Consider the following 12,509-nt stretch of genomic DNA (forward strand, 5'->3'; position numbering starts at 1 on the left):
ACACCTTTCACATTTGCATATGTTTTCCTATGTTCTGTCACTATAAGAGATTAGAGTAGTACTAAAGTTTACACATTATATAGGCTACACTAACATGATGTTTAGGCAGTTCATTTAACTATTATACGTGAGGTACGTTTATTGGGAGATGGTTAATGAAAGTGTTCAAAAATGCAACATTAATTTCTTGACGACCTAGTATATATGGCAATCAAACAAAGTAACTTTTGAGATCTTGTGGTATTCAGGTACAATGGTATCCAAGAGATAAGTTTAAAGCATCAGGAAAATTCCCATTCTGTAAATGTTATGGAAGAAACAAATTGAACATGAAAAGTAAAGGTAAAAATAAACATGATGGAATAAATAAACAAGTCTTTATTAAGTAAAGAGTAATATTATTTACTGACTGGCTGGTTTATTATTTGATTGTATTCAAATGGCTGCTGAGGTTGGAGAGGTTTCTCATATGTCTGCACAGGACAGAGACAGGATAAAAGCAAGATCCAGAACTGAGTGGGTTTCCAACTTTTATATTTAGAGAAAAGCTTTGTGTGGTATCCCACAGACCATTAAGTTTATACATATTTCAACCACTAGTCTATGTATAGTTCTAGCCAGCCTAGGCCAGACTGTACAAGTTTCTTCATTACCTGTTTGAACAGGTGAACTAAAAGTCCATAAAGAAACATGTACACTTTAGATTGAGACTTAAAAACAAAGTTTGCAACATATAACCTTTGCCTCTGTGAAAGGAATATCACTTGTTTATGACGTTTTGACATCCAGTTAAGAAGAATGTCATTACTATGTGCAGAACACCTGCAGAGAAATTTAGAAAAACTGACTAAGTATACTTGGCTACATATATATTCTATATTATTTATAAAGGGAGATATTGTCAGTTATTTCAACTGTGACTGTCTTTTATATTTAATGATCACAGTACATATAAGCTGTTTTGTAAGTATAATAATATGTAGAAATAATAACAGGTTCAATTTAATTTGAACAGCAAATAAAAATTTAATTAATATAAAATTAAACAACATAGCTTTGTATGTTTGTTTTTGAATTTATGCAAAGCAACTCAAGGGCTATCTGCACTAGCTGTCCTTAATTTTGAAGCGATACACTAAAGACTTGTCAATACCATCCACCATCAACTCCTGGGCTACTCTTTTACCAACAAATAGTGGGATTTACTGTCACATTATAATGCCCCCACAGCTGAAAGTATGAGCATTTTTGGTGAGAGGATTCAAACTCTAGACCCACAGATTGTGAGTTGAGCACCCGAACCATTAAGTCATGCTAGGCTCGAACAAATCATTATTGAATAACTTTGAGGAGAATAAAAACATGCCTATTAAACTGCTAAACCAGTTTGTATCATTCTTCCTCAATACACATTAGCACTTATCACAAATAATATGACCGTTTTAAATATTTTGGTATTTATTTTTATACCTCTTAAACTATTAATGTAAATTTTGTTGTATGATTCTTCATCAATTTAAATTAGTAATTGTTAACCATGTTGTGTGTATTTTAGACCTTTAAACTTTATTTTACTTTCACATTAATTGTATTTTAACATTAATTAATCTGTTAGTTAATAAGAACTTCTGATCAGAAAGTACTTAGCTTTATAGATCAGTATATTTTTCTGTTTTACCATGTGATTTGTCTTATAGACTATTATCTCAATACTTACATTCAGACAATATACAGAGAGGTTTGTCAAAATGTGTAATTATGGAATCTAAGTTTGTTTTCTAAATTACAGGAAAATTCCTTGTCAGTATGATGGTCAGTTTTTGTTATAAGAGTTTCACATTATTATTTCATATTATTAATAAAACAAGAAAATTAATTTTTCAATTGAAATAAAATTCTGTGGCTAACAGATTTAATTTTTTTTTGAGTAAATTGTTAGTTTGTCATTAATGTAATACTGTTTCCAATATAAAATCATAATTGAAAATGCCGACTTAAAGTTAAAAAAAAAAAGAGACCCAACATTATATGTGAAAATGAAATATGTGGTTAAATATATTATTATTATTTTTATTAGGTGATGGAACACCATGCAATGACAATTTCAAGCTCACAGTTGTCATTCATTCCTAGAAATTTTGAGCCTCATGATGTCGTCTATCATATCACCAAACACTTAGCTCCTGGACAAGGAACACTTGAACATATAGATTATCTTGGTCAACCCATTGGTCAGTTCACTCAGGGTGATGTTGATGATATGAAGATTATATACCGACCTCCTGAAAGAGATATTGGTCCAAAGGAAGAGCTGTTTAGTTTTAAATTTTTTGGTAAATAAATATTCCGTAAACAACCTAGAGTATAACAATATAAGTCAAAAATTAAATAATAGATGTTTTGTAATTATAGCATAGAATTCTGTAATTCTATCTAATATCTAGAATTGATAATTGATAGAAGTGACATTATCAATTCTCATAGCAACTGCATAACAAGTATTTTTTTCTAGTAATATACTGCCAGTTATAATGAGTTTTTTTAGAATTCCAATAAATATTATCCACACAATTTTTTTCAGTATCTGACAGAAGAGGAAATAAGCTACTTCCTGAGCAAACCTTTGTAGTGAAGGTGATTCCAAAAGATAAAGAGCCTCCAAAATTTGCAAGACATAAGTTAGAGCTCAGAGTAAATCTGGGAGCTTTTGTCTTAATACCTCAGTCAGTTTTTTCTGTGAAGGATCCAGACACATCTCTGGAGAAATTAGAAGTGTCTTTGTCTAAAGAGCCTGAGCATGGAGTTTTTTTGAAACATATGGATGGAAAGAAAGTTCCTGTTTTAGAAGGTATACCAGTTTGTATCAGTAAAAGTGACGTACTAATATTATAACTTATAACACTTGTCAGATCCTTTTTGAGTTAATGATATAACATATAGGTATTAATGGATATTGTGAATATTAAAATTCTTTATTGATTATTGAAAATAGAATGTTATCTTTAATGGAATTATAATTCACAAACTTCACTTGATCATCTTTAAGACAATATATTGTTTTAGGTATTATCTGCTAAGCTATTATTAAAAGGTGATTATAGGCAATCACTAATCCCCTACTATAACTTTCTTGATAGGAGCTAGAGCTTATTATTTGCCATAATTTTAACAAGAACTGTTATGAAACAGGGTGTTTTTATTATGTGTTTGTACCTTTCTTTATGTGTAATTAATACTTTGACTGTCTCTTTTTAAGCTCTTTCCATACCTTATCCAAGATATATTTTTTATGATGTATCTTTTAAACTCGCACCTTTGATCCTTAACATGAGTCATAAAAACCTACACCAAGGAAATTGCCACTTGTCCTCATAAATCCTTTAGAAAGTTAACAAAACTGTGGTTACTTGTAGCTTCATTCTTGCTTATCAAGTAGTTATTTTGCTAGCTTATTGTTTATCTCCTGCTTGTCAAAGTCAAAAATCCATAAGGATATGCAGCATACTGTGGATGCTGCTATTCAGGTTGAATAGAATTTTAAGTCCTCTCTCTATTCTACTGACATTCCTCGTTCATTGAGATCTATTACTCAAAACTTTATTTGGATGTGTTCAACTGTCCTTTGAAACATCATTTTGGGTCGGAAGAAAAAGTTCATTTTTCTCTTATTGTATCATGTTTGTGTGGTCCTGAGGTATTATTACTGAGTATGCTATACATATGGAATATAATTATTGCAGGGACATTTAGTAGAAGTTTTGCACATGATAATATTGTTCTTTATAGTTTTCTAACTGCTCTTTGTGACTTCTGTCTCTTGGTAGATTGGAAAGGTACAGTACAAACATTAAGTTCTTCTTTGTCTTCTCATGTATTTAAAAGACAGTTGTGTGAACACTTGTAGAGCTTTTCACATATTTGGTCTTGCTCAAAGCCTCATTCTCTTTTAAACCTATAACAGTCTTTAAGTATTTACTGGGTTAAATCTCATCTATTTATTTTTTTTAGTAAGGTGATTCAGCATTGTTTTCTGTATCACTATCCAAAATTTACTTGGTCAAGAGAGCTTTTGGTCTGTTCATGGCCATTTTTTTTTCTGGGTTTAGAAATATTCCTCTGGTCTTTCAACTTGTCATTATTCTAGGGTTATCCATCAATTATCCTGTTACAATTCAGTTTGACCCACAAAGTAGTTGTTTAGTTCTCTAGCCTCCAAATGATTTTGTAACTATATGGGATGACAAATAATTAGTTTCTTTTCAACTGCTCATTTGTAAGCTTCCAGTTATTTGATCTCCTATTCCAAACCCTCATGTTCTGAAGTTGGATATTAAAGATCAAGTTGGTTTCACCTGTTCCTGCATACTTACCCACCTTTTGATTTATGTCTGAGATATATTGCACTTAAGTTTTTCCTCTGTTGGATGTCGCTGCTATTACCCTATTAATTGCACAGCCTTGATTAGGACTCCCTCTTCACTTTCTGAACGATTTGGATATATCTCTTTCTTTTTAAAGTTTATCATGGTTGACTGTTGTCAGAGAAACTGAATTTTTTTTCATACAGTCTTCACATTCCTAGCTTGCTTCTGCCATATTTTCATTCTTCATATTGATTAGTCATAGTGGTAAGTTTATCAGTTTTAGTGAAGCCATTCATGTTGTTTTTCTTCCCCTTACATGACTGACCATTTTCTTACTTGTTAGTGCCCATAAGTATAATTTATCATATGTTTTGGGTTATGCTATGGACATTCTTTGTTTTTGAGTTTTTTTTTACAATTTTCCCTTCTATACCCTCTTGAACATTGTTGTGGCCATAAATTAACCTAACTTTAAATTTTTGGTTCTCTCTATGAAGAATCAACTCCTGTCCTTAGTGGCTATGAGCTTTAATTGTTTGATAATATACACTAGTGATTACTGGAAGCAGAGTTCTTTCCACATTGACACCTAAAAAGTGTGAGCATTTGTTTCTTTTTATTTTTATTTTTGTTAGTTGAAGATGTTTGTTCTTTGAGGTACTATTGTACTCTGACTTCTAAAGTTACTTACTGTTATTAAGGGAAGTTGGCTTAGGATGTTTATTTGAATAGGTTATTTCTAAATTAATGGCAATTTGAAATCAGAATTTTCTTAATGCCACAGCCCATTGAAAACATTATTTGAACTGCTGACTTTACCAAGTAACTTAATCCTCACTTTTGAGTTCACACTGCTTTCGGTTATTATTTGCAGTGTTAATAGAAGTGTTGATCTCAGTTTACTTTCTTTAAGCTTGTCCCAACAGAGTCTCTTCTGTATAGCTGATAGATTCTGCTGTGGGAGTGAACCTTACTTCACAAGTAATACCGAAATATGTGATCTGTGTAAAGTTACCATAAAAAGGATAATAAAAGTCGAATAAATAGTGACTACGATATAGAAGTAAACTTAAAATAGCGTGATATAAACAATATTTGAATATCAGCACAGAAACAATTTCAGTCAATTTTATTATGTAATATTAAAACATTTTGTCCACATTTTAATACATGAATTTTTATTTGAGTGTCTAGACATTGTGTAAAATTGACTGTTTTTTATGACACAGTTTTGAAAATGATTCTTATTCTTTCAGGAGAACCAATTCCATATAAAGATACTGTAAAGAACCAATTTTCTTATGCCCATGATAACTCTCAGAATTATCAGGATGAACTAATAATATCTGTATCTGATGGCAAACATTCTTCAAGCATGACACTTGATATAACAATCTTACCAGTTGATACAGACAGCCCAGCAGTCTTGGATTCAGCGTCTTTAACATTAACTATACCTGAAGGTATGTGTACATGCATAAGTGGTAAGTATTACAGTTAGGTGTATAACCCTGTGTAGTTGACTGTTGCAGAGTGCATTAGTCTTTTAACAGTTCTTTTTGAAACAATGTACTGTAAATAATAACACTATTGAACCACTGTACATATTGGAATAGCTTATTTATTGTTACTGGTAAATAAAAAAAGTATACATTGTATTAAAGTTGAACTAAAAGATATCTTATAATAATGTGTAAGAACAAACTGTAAGAATACAGCGTTGTATTTTGAATTTACTACCTATATCTTCAAAATAAGTAAAACATTTAATAGTGTTTTATGTAGCATTCCAGATCTGAAAAATTAAAAGGCTTCATTTGAAACTGTATTAACATTTCTGTTTATAGGCTTAAATCGATAAGAACATAACAAATACACTGCTCTGTTGTTCTATTCAGATTTCACATATAAATTGTATCCTTTAAACTTTATTTTTCACTATATTTTTTTTTCCATTTAAAACTTTAAATTGTTCATAAGATCAATGTATTCAACTACTTCAAGATCACTTGCCCGGCATGGCCAGGTGGTTAGGGCGCTCGACTCACAATCCGAGGGTCGCGGGTTCGAATCCCAGTCACACCAAACATGCTCGCCCTTTCAGCCGTGGGGGTGTTATAGTGTGACGGTCAATCCCACTATTCGTTGGTAAAAGAGTAGCCCAAGAGTTGGCGGTGGGTGGTGATGACTAGCTGCCTTCCCTCTAGTCTTACACTGCTAAATTAGGGACGGCTAGTGCAGATAGCCCTCATGTAGCTTTGCGCGAAATTCAAAAACAAAAACAAAACAAAATCAAGATCACTTCTGATACTTAAATTAATTTTAAACCATTTTAAAAAAAAGGAAAAGTTTTTTATGCCTTAAATGTCATCTAGGCTACTTATACTGCCTGCTTTATAAATTATTTTTTCACCAAATAAATGTAGCCTAATTCTTAGAAGTCACTTATACTACTAACTGTACCATTGTTTTAAATGTTAGTGTATTTTGGTTCATAGAAATAGCTTATACTACTTAAATTGCCAGTTTTAAGCCTTTTTTTAACTGTAGAAATAACCTATGGTACATTCAAGTACCTGCTGTTAAACCACTTTTTCACACAGTCAGTGTAATGTTTTGTTTTCCCTTTGAGCCCTTTTTAAATTACATAAATTAGCTTCTTATAAGCACTTTTTCACCTGTCTCTGATGGGTCAACAATACATTTAGGTCTTACAACACAAAAATTTAGGGTTTGATTTCTTTTGGAGGACAGAGTGGCAGATAGTCCATTTTGTAGCTTTGCATTAAAACAACTAAACAAACTTTTTCACATTTTAAATGCATTATACACTTTTTTTTATCTCCCATATTACTGAAGTAATTAAATCATTTCTTTCCATGCAACAAAATACATTTTCCTTGTCTTTGGCAAACCTTCTAGTTATGTCCAGAAAAATTATCAGTTTTAAATTGCTTTTTTGTTCAAGTCAAATATCTTACACACTTGAAGTCATCTATACTACACAACTTGCCACACCATTAATGTATTTATCTTCATCAAAGTTGCCTGGTATATACAAAAGTTAACATTGATTTTTTTCCAGTTCAGTGTATTGGACGTTTAAACTAGTGCTATCAACTGCTTAAATTGTTTCTAAGTACAATAGTTGATTATATGAAAAAATAGCTCCTGATCTATGCAAGTTAATTTGGTTAAACAATTTTCTTTTGCAAGGTCAATCCATTGTATTGCAGAGAAGCCACCTAGCTTATGAGGATAGAGATTCTCCTGATAGCCAAATTTCATTTACCTTGACCACAACACCAAAACTTGGAAAGCTGGAGAAGCTGGATCCAGATGGTAATTTTATTACCCTCAAGGAGGGCTACAGTTTAACCCAGCAAGACATTAATGACTTTTCAGTGAGGTTTGTATCATATTATTTTGTTAAAAAACTTACACTACAAATATATGAGTTATCAAAATAATGTTAGTATAGACACAGTTGTTTATAAATAATTAAAATTCCAAAGGCTCATTTCTTCTCTGTTCTTTAGTGGGTCAACAGTAAATTTCTGGGCTCATAATGCTAAAATCTGGAGTTCAATTTCTTCACAATGCTTATAGACCATTGTATAACTTTTGCTAAAAAACAATCCAGTAACAAATAATTTCTTCTGACACCTTTTCTTAATATAATGAGTTGCTGGGAGATTTATTAAATTGTCTTTTTGAAATACTTAGAAATGAAGAGCAACATTAGATTTGAAACTAATGTATTTAATAGGCCTAGCCTAATCTACTCAAACGTTCACTGTGTTACACTGATTTTTTTTACCAGTTCTGTTCATTATATGCCTACGACATTAACTACTTCAAATTGCTTTTAACTGCAGTATATTTTATGTATATGCATTTTGGAAGTTATACATGAAATAAGTTTTTGTATGATACAACCAACTTGTTAAAATAAACCTAGTTCCATAATACCTAGTTTTGTCAAACCTTCAAAGTGATGCTTATATATTAACATGCATATTAAGTGAGGTGGATTTACATGAACCATTTTAGTTTACTGATAACCTTAAAAAAGATTGCACTTGCATAAATGTGTTGTAAACAAATGGATGTATAGCAATTTTAAGGGTAAACCCACATTTACTCAATCTCCATAGCAACTAGAAAACCTGGTATATATGGAAGGAAAGGTACTGTGACTTGTAGTGGTGAAATAAAAGAGTGAATACATGGTGTGAAGTTGAAATAAAAATAAAATGCTATTTATTGGATAAATAAGAAATGGTTATTGCATGTAATATAAAGGGATTAAAAAATTAATTAAATAATTAATAAACTGATAAGTCCATAAAAGAAATTGTATTTGAATAAAAGCAAATGAAAATAAAGTTTACTTGAGAATGAACATATTAAATAAAAACTCATAATCAGCAGACTGAAGGATACAGGACATTAACCCCATTGCATGAGTATCCTTTACTGTGCATGACACAAGGTTTTAGTGTCTTATGTTCAAAATTTTATCAAACTACCATTTATTGGTAGAATAGCATAAAATCCCAGCTAATAATCCATATTTTAATAGTATACAAGTTTTGAGTTCTTAATTCTACAAGGCAATATAAAACAAAATCCAGAATTTCCCCTAGTGTGACCCACATGACACATTTTCTCTTAGCATGTCATCTTCCCTATTTTATCCACCACCCCTCGAACAAGTACAAAATTAAATGTACATTACTCTCTATAAAATCGTCATTGCTCAGACAAACCACAATTTTTATAAGTCTTTAGTTTTGTTTGGTCACAGAGGTATCGAATGGAAAATCAGATTTCTCCTGCCACACCTACCTGTCACATCCTCTCTTTCAAGTTCGTTAATAGTTCTCTCTTATGTTTAATTATATATTACCTATAACCAATAGAAAGTTATGTTCTGAACGATTAAAAGTCAGTTTCACTCAGAGTACCAACATTGTTCCTGTGAGAAAGTTAACGACTAGCTTGGATGAATTTGTAACAACTCTTGTCGCTTAGTTAGAAAGCTAGTAAAATTTTGAGAGGTAAGGAAATTTGTCTACTTTTTGCATGTTATCAGTCTATTCTCTTTGATGCATTATTTAATTAAATAAAAATTATTAAGTGCATTACTATCATTAGTATACAAAAATTAGTGTTAACTCTCTTCAACAATCGATCGCAAGAAAAAAGAAGATTTGTTAAGTATTTAATTTTTTGTTTTTCATGTTTATTCTTTATGTTCTAATTATAAAAGTAACTAAAATGTATAAATAGAGATCATTTTAGGTTAGTTAAGATTAGATTAGGTAAAATAAATAATAATAATAATATTATAATAAAAAATGTTTCATGAGGCACACATCTGAGCAGCTCGTAGTAGCTGGGAAATTTAATTTATTAGCGTAACATGAGCTGCATGTTCCCTGAATGATTTACAACTTATAATGGTGTTGGTAGTAGTTAGACACAGTTCAAAGGGCAGTAAAACAATAAAATTTGATTATAAATAGATATATACTGTTACGAACTTAGGCCTAGTTAGGATAAAGGAATGTAGTTTCAGGTTACAATTTGGAGTCATTCTAGAAAGAAAAAAAAGGGTAATTTAGATTTATTTAGATTTTTTTTTGGTGGTTACAAGGTCAGTCGATTTGACTGATTCCATTTTGAGATAAGGTAGAGAAAATAATAGCTAAACTATAAAGTTTTATTGAAAAAAAAAACGTTTGAAATTCATTTAGGAGGTTTTAGGGATTACAAAGGAAATTTGAGATTTTTTGCGATCAGGAAAATTACTTTGCACATGGACTATTCAAAACAAATGCTCAATATATTCATGGACTAATCTTTATTTTATTTTACTAAAAATATGATTTTTTGTATGTGAAAGACTTATAATATTAACTGAAAGATTGCCAAATGTTGTGAAGATATACACACTATATTAAAAAAATCTTGGAACCTATGATGTTTCCATGAGATCCAGTTTAGTTATAATACTGAGGTACAATTGGGCCTTCATCATTGTTTTTTTTAGTTAACTATGATTGTATTGAAAATGCCCAGTAATGGAAATAAATCATATCCATTAATTTAACTATAAAATACTGTATAACAATAATGAAATAAAATAATTAAAAAAAATGTGGCCAGGTTTTCACTTTCTACCATCCTTGCATAAAATAATAAAAAACATTTTATTGCCTGATGAATTTGGTAAAATTGAAATTCTATTGTAAGTCTGTTAATGCTGTTATTATATATTAAATATATTGTTTATAACTGTCAGAGGGAGCAGGCACTTGGTATCAATTAATATCGTGTGTTCATTTAGTGTGCTTCCTCCTGCACATCCACTGGTAGTTTGCGAAACCATTTATCATCTCTTTTAGATAAAAGGAAAATGCATGAAACTAGTATAATGCAAGAGAGTAGAGGTTTTCTAAGAGTAAATTGCAAGTTAATCAAATAAACCTAAGGAATTAAAATGCATCTTGTACAAGACTTTTATTTGCATATGGAATGGTAATACAAACCTACAGAAACTTATAGAAAGTTTTTGTTTTAATATAGTCCATATTCATAAAGCATCTTCTACCCAAAATAAACATTTAAACTGTCTATAGAGAGTTAAATTAACATTCTGAAAGATTTATCTAACAGATTTCAGGGTCATCACTACTTGTTAACTGTAAGAGTAACTAAAATCATATTTACTTAAGTGTAATAATAACTATTACTAAAATTAAACTAATAACTATAAATACAACTATAACTTAAAAAAAGCATAAGAAACGCTGACCCTTATCTGTCAATTTTATTTGTCCCCAAGCCATAGCTTGGGAAATGAGTGCCATGGTGATGTTGCCATTTGGAAACATCTGTCCTTAATATCCAGTTTTACAATAAGTCTGGTTGGTCAGATACAGACAGAAGGAGATGCTTTGTAAATACAATTTTGACAGTTTTGGACAGATTCTTTTTGAAGTGAGACAAGACAGGACTCATCTGAGACAGCCAGCTTTTTAGTGAAGTTCCATCTTTTTCATACTTCATTTTTATACCATTCTAGCATTTCAATTACTTGTCTGTGAAAGTTTGTTTTTATTTTCTTAACTTAAATAAAGCTTATTATCTGAACATTTTAAATTTTTATTATTTCATCATACTCTTTAATTACCAGCCATCCTAAGTTTATCTTCAATAATAAAGCATTTTATTTTATTTTCAAACTTTATAAACATGTCTTTGCTCTTCCTTTGTCTGACATAAGATTTCACTATACTTGTCCTTCTGCATACTAAATCCTCAAATCTGTAGTTGTTGCAATGCTTGAGTAGTTGTATGCTTGGTTTAACCTTGAAGTTACCATGCATCTATAATATAGCATTTATTCTTTCACCATTAGCTTTTGAATTAGCTGTGCCTTGAAAGCTGTCTAAACCAGCTACAGCTCCTGGTGCTACATCCTTCTACATCCACAGTATAGATGGTAGCATTTATTCTTTCACCATTAGCTTTTGAATTAGCTGTGCCTTGAAAGCTGTCTAAACCAGCTACAGTTCCTGGTGCTACATCCTTCTACATCCACAGTATAGATGGTAGCATTTACTCTTTTGCCGTTAGCTTTTGAATTAGTTGTGCCTTGAAAGCTGTCTTAACCAGCTGCAGTTCCTGGTGCTACATCCTTCTGTGTCAACCAGTCTAACTTAAATGTTTTTCCATATTTAATTCATTTCAGCTACATTCAAATTATTTAAAAATTTAGTAATAATGTAGTATTCAAGGTCATGGTTAAGTACATAGCTATCTGAGAATTGATGTTTTGATCTATCATTTCAAAAGACAGAGAAATAAGACATAAGACACACAGACATATACCCATCATTTAGATGCCTTAGTAGTTATCCAAGTTTATATATTTATCATTTTCTACTGTGGCTGTCACGAGACTTCTTTGTTGGAAGTTCCAGAAGAAACAAAAATGTGGTTGGGTTTTCTACTTATCTTTAAAATGATACTTAAGTGCATACAAGTGAAATGAGTGGATGTGTATAAGATATTTGGTCAGACTTTTTTGATTACTTTGAAAAGTATGAATATATATATATATATAGGATATAG

The 12,509-nt window shown here is 30.9% G+C and overlaps 1 protein-coding gene across 1 annotated transcript in view; it reads left to right on the forward strand.

Annotated features, from left to right (window-relative positions):
- LOC106478558 (extracellular matrix protein FRAS1-like) overlaps positions 1-12,509 on the forward strand; it is a 154,477-nt gene that overhangs the window by 45,863 nt on the left and 96,105 nt on the right. The window contains exons 29-32 of the mRNA XM_013939110.2: positions 2,078-2,333; positions 2,582-2,848; positions 5,621-5,827; positions 7,581-7,773. Of these exons, the coding sequence (XP_013794564.2) occupies positions 2,078-2,333; positions 2,582-2,848; positions 5,621-5,827; positions 7,581-7,773 (923 nt within the window). The remainder of the gene's footprint in view (positions 1-2,077; positions 2,334-2,581; positions 2,849-5,620; positions 5,828-7,580; positions 7,774-12,509) is intronic.

Source organism: Limulus polyphemus, unplaced genomic scaffold (genome assembly GCF_000517525.1).
Source record: "Limulus polyphemus unplaced genomic scaffold, Limulus_polyphemus-2.1.2 Scaffold224, whole genome shotgun sequence".
In the NCBI taxonomy this organism is placed as follows: Eukaryota; Metazoa; Arthropoda; class Merostomata; order Xiphosura; family Limulidae; genus Limulus; species Limulus polyphemus.